This window comes from Ranitomeya variabilis, chromosome 1 (assembly GCF_051348905.1).
Source record: "Ranitomeya variabilis isolate aRanVar5 chromosome 1, aRanVar5.hap1, whole genome shotgun sequence".
Classification (NCBI taxonomy): Eukaryota; Metazoa; Chordata; class Amphibia; order Anura; family Dendrobatidae; genus Ranitomeya; species Ranitomeya variabilis.
Window position 1 is genome coordinate 540977457 of NC_135232.1, and position 16163 is coordinate 540993619.

Genomic DNA, 16163 nt, shown 5'->3' on the forward strand with positions numbered 1-16163 from the left:
TTAAATTGTCTACAAATATAGTATTAAATAGCAATAAATACCCCTAGAGATAATAACAAGGTACTCCTGGACAATGTTTTGTTCGCACATAATAGTGTGCAAATGGCCTTCATGGTCACAAAGGACCATCAATCATGCACAAAGGGCAGTAAAACATCACTCAAGTAAGAGACGTCAGCGATAGTATAAGAAATATTGAGGCTTCACATGCCTATGTAGATGACCAGGAGACCACCAGAGTAGTATAAAGGGGAACCGTCGGTGCAGCCCACGTCACCCCGACGTGCATTTCGGCAAAGCCTTCGTCAGGGGGCATGGCTGAAACTAGTAGTGCATGGTTTAAATAGGAAGCCGGAACCAATAGGTGTCCACCCGGAAGTACTGCACAATCGCCATGACAACCAAACAACATCACCGGACTACTGCTCATCAGCCAATAGTGTCAGCATAAAAGAACATTCTCACACCACGCATCAGGAGTGGGGAACTCAGAGAGCTAGTGGAGAAAGCAGGGAGAAGGAAATGTATAATATAAGAAGATCGCACTCCACAGCAGGCGACGCATGCGCCACTGAAAGCCGAACTCTGTCAATCGGCGTCAGCATCACAGGGAGGCGGAGCCAGGACACAAGAATGTGACCTGACTCACGTATCCACATAGACGCCGAAAGCCAAGAGACACAGGACTGCGCAGCATGCATGCGTACACGGTGGGTGAGACCTAATAGGGATAATAATACAATACAGGCTACGCTGGTGAAACCAAAAAGGATGATAACATAATACAGGCTACACTGATCAAAGTTCAGTCACCCTTGCTATATATAGAATATGGAATAAGTAACATTCTTACAGTAATTACATAATAATACAATATTGCCATATCAAGCGATATATGTAGCATAGGCGATCTTTATATAATCCTCATGTCTGGAAAGGTGAGGAAGCATGGCGAAGATAGTATATAGAGATGCAGGGAAAGCAGATCACTGATCGACATCATTTATCTTCAACACTAGGTAATGGAAATGGAAGAACATCAGGGACACAAAAAGGTTTTAGCAATCCTAAAATAAAAGAAGGGATAAAGTAGGAAATAATTAAAAACAAATTAAATTAGATTGACATAGCTAGATGGAAACAATGATCACAAACAGCGGCATCAGAGAAAAGAGACAAAACTAATCTGTTCATTCAAACCACTGGGATGAAGTGTATTCAGAGTCCAAATCCAACGGGATTCCAATTGACCAACTTTTTGTGACATCTTACCCCCGCAGATATTACTATCAAGGGAATCGATGCCTCTTACACGAAGTAAAGCAGCATCACAATTATGATATAGCCACAAATGTTTAGGGATAGTTTTCAAAGTCGATGTATCAGTATGTTCAATGGACGCCAAGATGCCTAGTACATGTTCTCTTACACGGACTTTGAGGGGACGTGTGGTAAGTCCAATGTATATAAGTCCGCAAGGACATATAGCAAAGTAAATTACATAACGGGTGGTGCAGGTAATGTATTTCTTGATTTCAAAAGTCCTAGACCTATCAGCATTAAAAAAAAGCTTCTTCCTGCAGCTCCATGGGACAGCCATGGGGGCGGCCTTTGCGCCGGCCTATGCTGATCTGTTCCTGGGGCTGTGGGAGAGGGACCTCTTCCTGACGGATCATACCTGGAGGGGAGCCGCCTGAGCGCGCGTGTTACCTCTCGGACGCGGTGTCCACCGCTTGTCTGAGGTGTACGAGGGGACCGTGCTTTTTATCATACAGCTCCTAAGCTGCGACGGAGCGCCGGGACCGGATATGACGTCAGACGCTGCGGCCAGGGCGGAAGTATATGGCCGTGCGTTCCATTCTGTGGGCATGCGTTCCACTGCAGTAGCGCTATTGCGGTTATGACTGATGAATGCTCGATAAGAGCTGAAACGTTTCCAGTGCTACCTTAGTACCAATAAATCTATCAGATTTAAGTTGAGTGTGAGACTTTCTTATAATTTACTGTATGGTTTGGGAACCTAGTCTCTGCACCAATACATAGCGGTGCACACGGTGTTTATTTATATTACTTCGTGTAAGAGGCATCGATTCCCTTGATAGTAATATCCACGGGGGTAAGATGTCACAAAAACTTGGTCAATTGGAATCCCGTTGGATTTGTACTCTGAATATACTTCATCCCAGTGGTTTGAATGAACAGATTAGTTTTGTCCCTTTTCTCTGTTTGTGATCATTGTTTCCATCTAGCTATGTCAATCTAATTTAATTTGTTTTTAATTATTTCCTATTTTATCCCTTCTTTTATTTTAGGATTGCCAAAAACCTTTTTGTGTCCCTGATGTTCTTCCATTTCCATTACCTAGTGTTGAAGATAAATTATATATACTATCTTCGCCATGCTTCCTCATCTTTCCCGGACATGAGGATTATATAAAGATCGCCGATGCTACATTGTTTTTTACTGCTAGTCTGTAATCGTGATATGGCAATATTGTATTATTATGTAATTTCTGTAAGAATGTTACTTATTCCATATTCTATATATAGCAAGGGTGACTGAACTTTGATCAGTGTAGCCTGTATTATGTTATCATCCTTTTTGGTTTCACCAGCGTAGCCTGTATTGTATTATTATCCCTATTAGGTCTCACCCACCGTGTACGCATGCATGCTGTGCAGTCCTGTGTCTCTCGGCTTTCGGCGTCTATGTGGATACGTGAGTCAGGTCACATGCTTGTGTCCTGGCTCCGCCTCCCTGTGACGCTGATGCCGATTGACAGAGTTCGGCTTTCAGTGGCGCATGCGTCGCCTGCGGTGGAGTGCGATCTTCTTATATTATACATTTCCTTCTCCCTGCTTTCTCCACTAGCTCTTTGAGTTTCCCACTCCTGATGCGTGGTGTGAGAATGTTCTTTTATACTGACACTATCGGCTGATGAGCAGTAGTCCGGTGATGATGTTTGGTTGTCATGGCAATTGGACAATACTTCTGGGTGGACACCTATTGGTTCCAGCTTCCTATTTAAACCATGCACTACTAGTTTCAGCTATGCCCCCTGACGAAGGCTTTGCCGAAACGCGCGTCGGGGTGACGTGGGCTGCACCGACGGTTCCCCTTTATACTACTCTAGTGGTGTCCTGGTCATCTACTTAGGTATGCGAAGCCTCAATATTTCTTATACTATCGCTGACGTCTCTTACTTGAGTGATGTTTTACTGCCCTCTGTGTATGAGTGATGGTCCTTTGTGACCATGAAGGCCATTTGCAAACTATTAGGTGCGAGCTAAACATTGTCCAGGAGTACCTTGTTATTATCTCTAGGGGTATTTATTGTTATTTAATACTATATTTGTAGACAATGTAAGATTTATTTCTACCGGTCTTCCCTTGTCCCGCATTTTTTAGACTGCACATATGCCCTGTGGGAGTACCCACTGTTATGTCTGTTCTGTGTATTTGTAATAAAGCTTTTTCTACTTTGTAATATACTTCTGGCCTTTTTGATCGTTTTTTCTCTTCTTTTTGTTGTCACTCGTACCAAGGAAAGATAACCTATGATTCCATGAGGGGATCATGGAGGTTCTGCCTACAAGTAGTATATCCTCCAAGCTGACCCAGATACTGGTGAACTTCTTGCTCTTGACTTGCCTTCGATCACCAATATGAGAAGCCATAATATCCAAGAAAGTTTAGATCATACTCTTCTCAATCCAGTCGCTCAACATGTATGGCATACCCAAAACATTGTGGGGACACTTAACACCAGTTCATGCCAGGCATGTGGCCAGCGTCGGACTGGAGCACCTTGGGCCCACCAGAGAAAATCATTTTTGGGGCCCACTATGTAGCTACATAGAAATAGATACAAGACCACCAATTGTGCGGTAAAAAGTGCTAATATCAGGGTATAATATAAAGTAGTTCACGTTTTAATTATGTAGCAAGGGTTGGGTAGCCCCCTCATAAAATATAATGCGGTCCCCTCTCATAGAATATAATGCAGCACCCCACAAAATATAATGCTACCCCCTCAGGTATGACGCAGTCCCCACCATAGAATATAATGTACCACCCCCATAGGGTATAATGCAGCCCCCCTCATATAGTATAATGCAACCCACCACAGAATATAATGAAGTCCTCTGAGAGAATGCAGTTCCACCACAGAATATAATGCAGCCCCCCATAGAGTATACTGTAGCCCCCTCATATAGTATGATGTAGCCCCCCATAATATAATGTAGTCCCCTGAGAAAATAATGCAGCCCCACCACAGAATATAATGCAGCCCCCCATAGAGTATACTGTAACCCCTCATATAGTATGATGTAGCCCCCCATAATATAATGTATAATGTATAATGCAGTCCCCCCACAGAATATAATGTAGGCCCCCAGGGCCGTATTTAGAGTTTCTGCTGCCCTAGGCACTTTTAGTGCTGCCTCCCCCTTTGGTGAGTATGACACTATCGGCAGTGACTTTGGCAAGAATCGCTGATGTGAAAGTCGCCTTTTGCAGCAGATCTGGCAGTTTTTCTGCATCTGCCGCGTAACGGATTACTTACAGCAACACTGCGTTCGGCCTCATTCATTTCCTATGGGATTTGCGGCACTTGCCGTGATCTGGCAAATGCGGTACCATACCTCCCAACTTTTGAAGAAGGGAAGGAGGTATAAAGTTTGCGGCGGCAAATTTTAGGCCACGCCTCTGGCCACACCCATTTCACAACTAGTCACACCCATATCCACGTCCCAACCACAGCCATTTAGCACTGCTGATCACACTGTTTTATATACAATAATTATAAGCAAACAAAAATATGGCCACACAGTGCTCCATACTGTATAATGGCCACACATGATGCTCAATACTGTATAACGGCCACCACACATGATGCTCAATACTGTATAATGGCCACACACAGTTCTCCATACTGTATAATGGCCACACATGATGCTCAATACTGTATAATGGCCACACTTGATGCTCCATAGTGTATAATGGCCACACATGATGCTCCATAGTGTATAATGGCCACACAGTGCTCCATACTGTATAATGGCCACACAGTGCTCCATACTATACAATGGCCACACATAGTGCTCCATACTGTATAATGATCCCACATAATGCTCAATACTGTATAATGGCCACAAATGATGCTCCATACTGTATAACAGCCACACATGATGCTCCATACTGTATAATGTCCATTGGCCACACATGATGCTCCATACTGTATAACGGCCACACATGATGCTCAATACTGTATAATGACCCCCCTCCTGTATGCATGGCTCATCTCCCTCCCATCCCATATGCATGGCTCATATCCCCCCCTCCTATATGCATGGCTCATATTCAACCTCCTGTATGCATGGCTCATATTCCCACCTGTATGCATGGCTCATATCCCCCCGTATGCATGGCTTATCTGTCCACCCCTCCGCTCCCGCTCCCGCTCCTGCTCCTGCTCCCATCTTGCATGGCGCGCCGTCTTATGTCCTCCTTCATCCCCCCGTCCCTCATACTCACCTGTCCCACACTGCACGGCCGTGCCGACATCCCTCTGGCTCTGTCCCTACTCCCGGTGCAGCACCTTCTTCCTGCGTGAGCGGTCATGTGATACCGCTCATTAAGGTCATGAATATGCGCATATTCATGACCTTAATGAGCGATACCACATGACCGCTCATTCAGGACAAGCTGCAGACGGCGAGACCATCGTTGGAGAAGGGTGAGTATCGTCTTCAAGGAGGGTGGGTGGGAGGCGGGCGGGCGGCCGGTGGGGGGGGCCCTGGAGCAGTGGGGGCCCTAGGCAGCTGCTGGCCAGTATGCCAGCAGGTGTCAGTGCCTGGGCCCACAGGAGAATCCTCAGGTTCTCCGGTGGGCCAGTCCGAGCCTGCATGTGGCATCAGTACCAACAAAAGGCCATAGACAAGAGGTGCGAACAGAACAGAACCCTAATCTTTCTTTAGATTTGTGATTTGAAACATCAGGGCACGGAACAAGTCCGGTGGCCTATAGAAGGTGCAAGCTTGATAAACTGCTGCCCCAGAGAGAAGCACCAAGCTCAAAAACTACAAGTGACCAGATACACCACCATGGTGTTCTAAAAGAGAAATTAAAGGTAAACCACCTATACATCTCTCACACAAAGTAGATATGGTGATAAGAAAAAAGCTATCAAGGTGAATATCAGAGAATGTAGACAAGCCTAAAGTCAATGATTGAAAAGAGGAAAGTTCTGGGTTGATTAAGAGGCTCGGCCTAATGGACTGAATCTTAGCTATTGAAAAGTAAAGTTGAACTATACAACAACTGCAGGCTTATGCTATAGATGAACTTTCTTCAGAAGCCAGCAGATGACACTGTTATGACCTTTCTGGTTTGTTTTGTTCTTTGAATAATTGTCCATATTCAGATGATTATAATGTTTGCTACATGTCTCAAGTAAAACTGTTCACCCACAATGTCTGAGTGCTAAATGCTTGTGTTGAAGTCTGCAACAATGCTCATTGGGATCTTTAGCATTGCCTTAACCTGGTTGTCACAAAATTTTGGCTTGATGGGGTAAGGGATGACTGTAAGACAGGTACCTCAGACTCCGAGCTATTTCCAATGAGCAGGGGAAGATTGCAGGCAGTGGCAGTCCCAAGGGAAGCACACATTTTTATTTGTGGCAGTAATCAAACATTTATAAAGAGACACAAAGCAAGTGAAGCTATAACAGGCACTTTATTACTTTCTGTTGATCATATAGTTATACAGTAATTTCATCTCTAAGATATTACAGTAGAAGGAAATTCTACACAGACAAGTTCCTAAAGCAGAAGGCAGGAGACCTATCGGCGCTCAAGGCAACATTTTGTGTTTAGTAATAATAAAATGTATAGGGATACCAAAATTTATATCCTGTGTTACATACAAATGGGTAAAATGACATGTCATTAGCTTGCTGTGTGGAGATCTGGGCTTGGAAGTTTGACTGAGGTACATCTTGGTGTGGCACTGTCTGGAGACCTACCTGAGGTACCCCTTGTTGAGGCACTGTCTGGGGAAATACTTGAGGTACCTCTTGTTGAGGCACTGTCTGGTGAACTACCTGATATGCCACTTTTGGAACTACCTGGGGTACCACTTGTTGAGGCATTGCCTGGGGAACTACCTGAGGAACCACTTGTTGAGGCATTGACTGGGGTACTACTTGAGGAACCATTTGTTGAGGCATTGTCTGGGGAAATACTTGAGGTACTACTTGTGGAAGTAAAGCCTGAGGTAAAATTTGTTTAGGCATTGTCTGGGGATCTACATGAGGTACTATTTGTGGAGTTGTGGCCTGGGAAACTACCTTAGGTACCACTTGTTGAGGCACTACTTCGGGAACTACTTGAGGAACCACTTGTTGAGACACTGTCTTGTGAAATACTTGAGGTACTAATTGTGGAGGTAAAGCCTGAGGTACAACTTGTTGAGGCATTGTCTGTGGAGTTCCCTGATGTATTACTTGTGGAGGAATGGCCTGGGGAACTACTTGAGGTACCATTTGTTGAGGCACTGCATGATGAACTACCTGAGGTACCACTTGTTGAGGTGCTGTCTGGGAAACTACCTCAGGTATGACTTCTTGAGGCACTACCTGGGGAACTACCTGAGATACCACATGTTGAGGCACTGCCTGGGGAACTATTTGAGTTACCACATGTTGAGGCACTGTCTGTGGAACTGCCTGAGATACCATTTGTTGAGGCACTACTTGGGGAACTACTTCAGGTACCACTTGTTTAGGCACTGTCTGGGGAACTACCTGATGTACCACTTGTTGAGGCTTTACCTGTGGGAATAACTGAGAAACCACTTGTTGAGGCATTGACTGGGGTACTACTTGAGGAACCATTTGTTGAGGCACTGTCTGGGGAAATACTTGAGGTGCTACTTGTGGAAGTAAAGCCTGAGGTAAAATTTGTTTAGGCATTGTCTGGGGATTTACATGAGGTACTATTTGTGGAGGAGTGGCCTGGGGAACTACCTTAGGTACCACTTGTTGAGGCACTACCTCGGGAACTACTTGAGGAACCACTTGTTGAAACACTGTCTGGGGAAATACTTGAGGTACTACTTGTGGAGGTAAAGTCTGAGGTACAACTTGTTGAGGCATTGTCTGTGGAGTTCCCTGAGGTACTATTTGTGGAGGAATGGCCTGGGGAACTTCTTGAGGTACCATTTGTTGAGGCACTGCCTGGGGAACTACTTGAGGTACCACTTGTTGAAGCACTGTCTGGGGAACTGCCTGAGATACCATTTGTTGAGGCACTATTTGGGGAACTACTTCAGGTACCACTTGATGAGGAACTGTTTGGGGAACTACCTGAGGTACCACTTGTTGATGCACTACCTGTGGTACCACTTGTTTAGGCACTCCCTGGGGAACTACCTGAGGTACCACTTGTTGAGACACTACCTCGGGAACTACTTGAGGAACCACTTGTTGAGACACTGTCTGGGGAAATACTTGAGGTACTACTTGTGGAGGTAAAGTCTGAGGTACAACTTGTTGAGGCATTGTCTGTGGTGTTCCCTGAGGTACTATTTGTGGAGGAATGGCCTGGGGAACTATTTGAGGTACCATTTGTTGAGGCACTGCATGATGAACTACCTGAGGTATCACTTGTTGAGGTGCTGTCTGGGAAACTACCTGAGGTATGACTTCTTGAGGCACTACCTGGGGAACTACCTGAGATACCACTTGTTGAGGCACTGCCTGGGGAACTATTTGAGTTACCACTTGTTGAGGCACTGTCTGGGGAACTGCCTGAGATACCATTTGTTGAGGCACTACTTGGGGAACTACTTCAGGTACCACTTGTTGAGGAACTGTTTGGGGAACTACCTGAGGTACCACCTGTTGATGCACTACCTGTGGTACCACTTGTTTAGGCACTGTCTGGGGAACTACCTGATGTACCACTTGTTGAGGATTTACCTGTGGAAATACCTGAGGAACCACTTGTTGAGGCATTGACTGGGGTACTACTTGAGGAACCATTTGTTGAGGCATTGTCTGGGGAAGTGCTTGAGGTACTACTTGTGGAAGTAAAGTCTGAGGTAAAATTTGTTTAGGCATTGTCTGGGGATCTACATGAGGTACTATTTGTGGAGGAGTGGCCTGGGGAACTACCTTAGGTACCACTTGTTGAGGCACTACCTCGGGAACTACTTGAGGAACCACTTGTTGAAACACTGTCTGGGGAAATACTTGAGGTACTACTTGTGGAGGTAAAGTCTGAGGTACAACTTGTTGAGGCATTGTTTGTGGAGTTCCCTGAGGTACTATTTGTGGAGGAATGGCCTGGGGAACTACCTGAGGTACCACTTGTTGAGGCACTGTCTGGGGAACTACTTGAGGTACCACTTGTTGAAGCACTGTCTGGGGAACTGCCTGAGATACCATTTGTTGAGGCACTATTTGGGGAACTACTTCAGGTACCACTTGATGAGGAACTGTTTGGGGAACTACCTGAGGTACCACTTGTTGATGCACTACCTGTGGTACCACTTGTTTAGGCACTCCCTGGGGAACTACCTGAGGTACCACTTGTTGAGGCACTGTCTGGGGAACTACCTGAGATACCACTTGTTGATGTACTATCTGGGGAACTACCTGAGATACCACTTGTTGAGGCATTACCTGGGGAACTACCTGAGATACCACTTGTTGAGGCACTGCCTGGGGAACTACTTGAGTTACTACTTGCTGAAGCACTGCCTGGGGAACTACCTGAGATTCCACTTGTTGAGGCACTACCTGGGGAACTACCTGAGGTACCACGTGTTGAGTCACTGCCTGAGTAATTACCTGGGGTACTACTTGTTGAGGTACTACCTGGGGAGCTACCTGAGGTACCAGTTGTTGAGGCACTGTCTGGGGAACTACCTGAGATATCACTTGTTGAGGTACTATCTGGGGAACTACCTGAGGTACCACTGGTTGAGCTACTGCCTGTGGAACTACCTGAGATATGATTTGTTGAGGCACTACCTGGGAAACTACCTGAGGTACTACTTGTGGAGAAACAGACTGGGGAGCTACCTGAGGTACCACTTGTTGAGGCACTGTCTGGGGAACTATCTGTGATACCATTTGTTGAGGCTTTACCTGGGGAACTACTTTAGGTACCACTTGTTTAGGTACTGCCTGGGGAACTACCTGAGATACCATTTGCTGAGGTTCTACCTGGGGAACTACTTGAGGTACCACTTGTTGAGGTACTGCTTGGGGAACTACCTGAGATACCATTTGTTTAGGCAACAGCTGGGGAACTACTTGAGATACCACTTGTTGAGGCACTACCTGGGAAACTACCTGAGGTACAACTTGTGGAAAAACAGCCTGGAGAGCTATCTGAGGTTCCACTTGTTGAGACACTGATTGGGAAAATACCTGAGATACCATTTGTTGAGGCACTACCTGGGGAACTACTTGAGGTGCCACTTGTTGAGGTACTCCCTGGGGAACCACATGAGGCACCACTTGTGGAGAAACAGCCTGGCTAACTACCTGGGGAACAACTTGTTGAGGCATTACCTGGGGAAATATCTGAGGTGCCACTTGTTGAGGTACTGTTTGGATAACTACATGAGGTGTAACCTGTTCAGGTGCAGCCTGGGGAGTTACCTGAGGTACCAATGGTGGAGGAACAGCCTGAGGAGCTACCTGATGAACCACTTGTTGAGGTGCAACTTGATGAGGGACAGCCTGGGGAGTTACTTGAGGTACCACTTGTGGAGGCACTGCTTGCATAACTACATGAGGTGTAACCTGTTGAGGTATAGCCTGGGGAGTTACCTGAGGTACCAATTGTAGATGAACAGCCTGAGGAACTATCTGATGAACCACTTGTTGAGGTACAGCCTGAGGAGTTACCTGAGGAATCACTTGAGGAGGAACAGCCTGGGGAAATATCTGAGGTACCACTTGTCGAGCTACAATCTGATGAGCTACCTGGGGTACCACTTGTGGTACTGCTGGTTGAGGGACAACAACCTGAGGTGTTAACTGAGGCACCACCTGTTGCACAATCAGCTGTTGATTTGCTGTTTGAGCAGGCACTACTTGTTGCCCCTGAACTGGTAGCTTAGCTGGAAATTGAAGATGAACAGGGAGTTGAGTTTGTACAACCTGAGCTGGATGTTTAACTCCTATTTCGGCTGACTCTAATTGACCAATAGGTGATTGTACTGGCACTTGGGATGTTTGGGATTGTGATATGACAGGAATTTGAGATGTTAATTGATGTGCCACTGGAGCTGGTGATTGTAAGGCTAGCCATGAGCATGTTTTAGTTGGTAGAATTGGTACTTCCTTGATTGGAGCTTGTTGTTGAGCTTGTACTTGCTGGACTAGAGTTGGTTGTTGGGCTGGTAGTTGCTGGACTGGAGCTAGCTGCACAACTGGCACTTGCTGGAATGGAGCTTGTTGTACAAATGGTACTTGCTGGACTGGAGCTGGTAGTTGGACTGAAACTTCCTCCACTGGAGCTAGTTGTTGGACTGGTTCTTGCTGGACTGTAGCTGGTTGTTGGACTGGAGCTTGTTGGATTGGAGCTGGTTGTTGGGCTGGGACTTGCTGGACTGGAGCTATTTGTTGGGCTGGTACTTGCTGTACTGGAATTGGTTGTACAAATGGTACTTGCTGGACTGGAGCCGGTGGTACAAATGGTATTTGATGGACTGGAGCTAGTTGATGGAATGGCACTAGCTGGACTGTAGCGGGTTGTTGGACTGGTGCTTGCTGGACTGGAGCTGGTTGTTGAACTGGTACTTGCTGGACTGGAGCTTGTTGTCCAACTGGCACTTGTTGGACTGGAGCTGGTTGCTGGAATGGAACTTTCTGAACTGGAGCTGGTTGCTGGACTGGAATTTGCTGGACTTGAGCTGGATATTGGACTGGTACTTGCTGGATTGGAGATGATTGTTGGACAAGTACTTGCTGGACTGGAGCTGGGTGTTGGGCTGGTACTTGCTGGACTGGAGTCGGTTGTACAACTAGTACTTGCTGGACTGGAGCTGCTTGTTGGACTGGTACTTGCTGGATTGGAACTAATTGTGGGACGAGTGCTTGTTGGACTGAAGCTGGTTGTTGGTCTGGTACTTGCTGGCCTGGAGCTGGTTGTACAACTGGTACTTGCTGGGTTGGAGCTGGTTGTTGGACTGGAGCTTGCTGGACTGGAGCTGGTTTTTGGACTGGAACTGGTTGTTGGACTGGAATTTGCTGGACTGGAGCTGGATGTTGGACTGGTGCTTGCTGGATTGGAACTGACTGTGGGATGAGCATTTGCTGGACTGGAGCTGGTTGTACAATTTGTACTTGCTGGACAGGAGCTGGTTGTTGGACTGGTACTTGCTGCATTGGAACTGATTGTGGGATGAGTGTTTGCTGGACTGGAGCTGGTTGTTGGGCTGGTACTTGCTGGACTGGAGCTGGTTGTTGGGCTGGTACTTGCTGGACTGGAGCTGGTTGTTGGACTTCTACTTGCTGAACTGTTCCTGGTTGCTGAACTGGTATTTGCTGGACTCGAGGTGGTTGTAAAGCTGGTACTTGGACTGGTACTTGCACAGGGATTAATCGTTGTCCCTGAACTGGCACTTGGGTTAGTGCTTGAACAGTAACTAATTGATGTCCCTGAACTGGCACCTGCACTGGTGTTTGCACAGTCACTAATTGCTGTCCCTGAACTGGTACCTGGACTGGTGCTTGCACAGTAACTAATTGCTGTCCCTGAACTGGTTCTTGCACAGTAACTAATTGCTGTCCCTGAACTTGCAATTGGACTGGTGCTGGCACAGGAACCAACTGTTGTCCCTGAACTTGCACTTGGAATGGTTCTTGGACAGTGAATAATTGATGTCCCTGGACTGGCAATTGGGCTGGTGTTTCCACATCAACTACTTGTCCAGGCAATGGCACTTCTGTCTGCTGAGTTGACACTTGAGCTGGAACTTGTAGTTGAAGTCCAAGTTGTTGTTCCTGAATAGCTGCTGCTGCGAGCTGTTGAATGGCGGGGATATAAATATTTGTCTGCAGACTTGCTGCCGGCACTTGAGCTGGGACTTGGCTGCTGGATTGCTGGTTTGCTTGCTGTATAAGGCACTGCTGGGAGCTTCGTTCCTTCAGCACATGCTTGTAATAAGCCTTGGCAACGACACACACCAAAGTGATATATTCTTTGAAGCTTATTTTACCATCACGATTCCTATCCACGGCTTTCATGACCAAGTTGATGGTTTCTTGATCTCCGGTGTTCTGCAATGAAACCAATGACTGAATAATGCACTAAAACTCCTCATACAAATTTGTAGGTGAAAATGATTGTAAAGTGAGACTATTAACATGAAGCATATCACATATCAATTGCCATAGTCCATGAATTATTATTTATTATTAGTTATGTGGATCATAGTTTTCCAATGCTAAGTTATGGTTACCATTACTAATATTTACCCTACTGAAGCTATGAGAGCATCATCCCTGCCAACAGTACATGTAACTCTTCAGAATGACCACATCTCTGACTTACTTTGATGGCATCAGACAGCTCCTCCTGTATGAGCTGCTCCATTTCTGATGGTTTTAAACTTTGGCTTGGACATGGGTACTGGGAATATTTTTCGAAGATCTCCAAAATACGATGGATTGCTTGCATGAGGTCAGACATTTTAGTTGATGTTGTATAAAGCTGTATTATAAAGAGAGAAAATATATAATAAAGTGGACATTTTTGACCCAATAACCATTGATCTGAAGTATGGAACAGTCAAAAACCCAAGCTTGCCTAATGACCATTGTGTTTGACATGGGTTCAAGCCTTTGAAATGGGAAAAAAGTACAAAAGTGAGAAAATAAGAGAAAAACACCAATACTATATGAACAGAAAAAGAGAAGAGGTAACGTAAGCACAGGACACATCACATGTGTCATTGGTAATCCCAGCAAATTGCCGAAAACATGTTGGTATACAATGACCTTTCTTATAAGTCAATTGGGTCCATTGGGCACCAGTATATTCAATGCAGGAGAGATCAAGAAGAGCATTGAGACTTCTAAAATAAATGGTTAAAGATAGAAAATAACTCCTTTTATAGTAAGCATGCATATGGCTCACCAAAAAAGGAAACAGAAGAGAAGACCAAGGATCAACAATAGATGGAATCATGGAGTAAGCTGCATGGAAAATTGTGGAGAAAATGAAAGGAAAGAGAAGGAAGACCAAGGATAAAGAAAATACAGAATCGAGGAAGAATGAGGTGAATGAGCGAAGGAGCAGGTAGACCAAGGTTCAAGCACAAGTTCAATAATAGAAAAAGCTACAGTACAGACCAAAAGTTTGGACACACCTTCTCATTTAAAGATTTTTCTGTATTTTCATGACTATGAAAATTGTAAATTCACACTGAAGGCATCAAAACTATGAATTAACACATGTGAAATTATATATTTAACAAAAAAGTGTGAAACAACTAAAAATACGTCTTATATTCTAGGTTCTTCAAAGTAGCCACCTTTTGCTTTGATGACTGCTTTGCACACTCTTGGCATTCTCTTGATGAGCTTCAAGAGGTAGTCACCGGAAATGGTTTTCACTTCACCGGCGTGCCCTGTCAGGTTTAATAAGTGGGATTTCCTGCCTTATAAATGGGGTTGGGACCATCAGTTGTGTTGTGCAGAAGTCTGGTGGATACACAGCTGATAGTCCTAATGAATAGGCTCTTAGAATTTGAATTATGGCAAGAAAAAAGCAGCTAAGTAAAGAAAAATGAGTGGCCATCATTACTTTAAGAAATGAAGGTCAGTCAGTCCGAAAAATTGGGAAAACTTTGAAAGTGTCCCCAAGTGCAGTTGCAAAAGCATCAAGCGCTACGAAGAAACTGGCTCACATGAGAACTGCCCCAGAAAAGGAAGACCAAGAGTCACCTCTGCTTCTGAGGATAAGTTTATCCTAGTCACCAGCCTCAGAAATCACAGGTTAACAGCAGCTCAGATTAGAGACCAGGTCAGTGCAACTCAGAATTCTAGCAGCAGACCCATCTCTACAACAACTGTTAAGAGACTTTGTGCAGCAGGCCTTCATGGTAAAATAGCTGCTAGGAAACCACTGCTAAGGACAGGCAACAAGCAGAAGAGACTTGTTTTGACTAAAGAACACAAGGAATGGACATTAGACCAGTGGAAAATCTGTGCTTTGGTCTGATGAGTCAAAATTTGAGATCTTTGGTTCCAACCACTGTGTCTTTGTGCGATGCAGAAAAGGTGAATGGATGGACACTACATGCCTGGTTCCCACCGTGAAGCATGGAGGAGGTGTGATGGTGTGGGGGTGCTTTGCTGGTGACACTGTTGGGGATTTATTCAAAATTGAAGGCATACTGAACCAGCATGGCTACCACAGCATCTTGCAGCGGCATGCTATTCCATCCGGTTTGCGTTTAGTTGGACCATCATTTATTTTTCAACAGGACAGTGACCCCAAACACACCTCCAGGCTGTGTAAGGGCTATTTGACCAAGAAGGAGAGTGATGGTGTGTTATGCCAGATGACCTGGCCTCCACAGTCACCAGACCTGAACCCAATCGAGATGGTTTGGGGTGAACTGGACCGCAGAGTGAAGGCAAAAGGGCCAACAAGTGCTAAGCATCTCTGGGAACTCCTTCAAGATTGTTGGAAGACCATTTCTGGTGACTACCTCTTGAAGCTCATCAAGAGAATGCCAAGAGTGTGCAAAGCAGTCATCAAAGCAAAAGGTGGCTACTTTTAAGAACCTAGAATATAAGACATATTTTCAGTTGTTTCACACTTTTTTGTTAAGTATATAATTCCACGTGTGTTAATTCATAGTTTTGATGCCTTCAGTGTGAATGTACAATATTCATAGTCATGAAAATACAGTATGTATGTGGAAATATAGACATAGACCAAGGGGCAAGAACACATGGAAGAAGCTATGTGAAAAATATAGATATGGGCCAAGGAAGAAAGAGGCAGACCAAGGAGCAAGAACAGATGGAGGTATGGAAGAAGCTACATGGAAATGATAGAAATGAGCCAAGGAAGGAAGAGGAAGAGCAAGGAGCAAGTACAAATGGAGACACGGTGCAAGATATA

General features: G+C 45.2%; 1 protein-coding gene across 1 annotated transcript; it reads right to left on the bottom strand.

Moving 5' to 3' along the window:
• Positions 1 to 1058: 1058 nt before the first annotated feature.
• Positions 1059 to 13653, bottom strand: LOC143793813 (uncharacterized). Its single transcript, XM_077280789.1, has 3 exons — positions 13581 to 13653; positions 7031 to 13306; positions 1059 to 1067 (listed from the first exon to the last, which is right to left on the bottom strand). The coding sequence occupies exons 1-3, from the start codon at positions 13620 to 13622 to the stop codon at positions 1059 to 1061; spliced, it is 6327 nt and encodes a 2108-aa protein (XP_077136904.1). The 5' UTR covers positions 13623 to 13653.
• Between the last annotated feature and the right edge of the window lie 2510 nt (positions 13654 to 16163).

Coding starts and splice junctions, on each gene's coding strand:
- LOC143793813 (XM_077280789.1), bottom strand. CDS start 13,622: ATGGAGCAGCTCATACAGGAGGAGCTGTCTGATGCCATCAAA. Junction 13,307..13,580: donor AGCTGTCTGATGCCATCAAA/GTAAGTCAGAGA, acceptor GTTTCATTGCAG/AACACCGGAGATCAAGAAAC.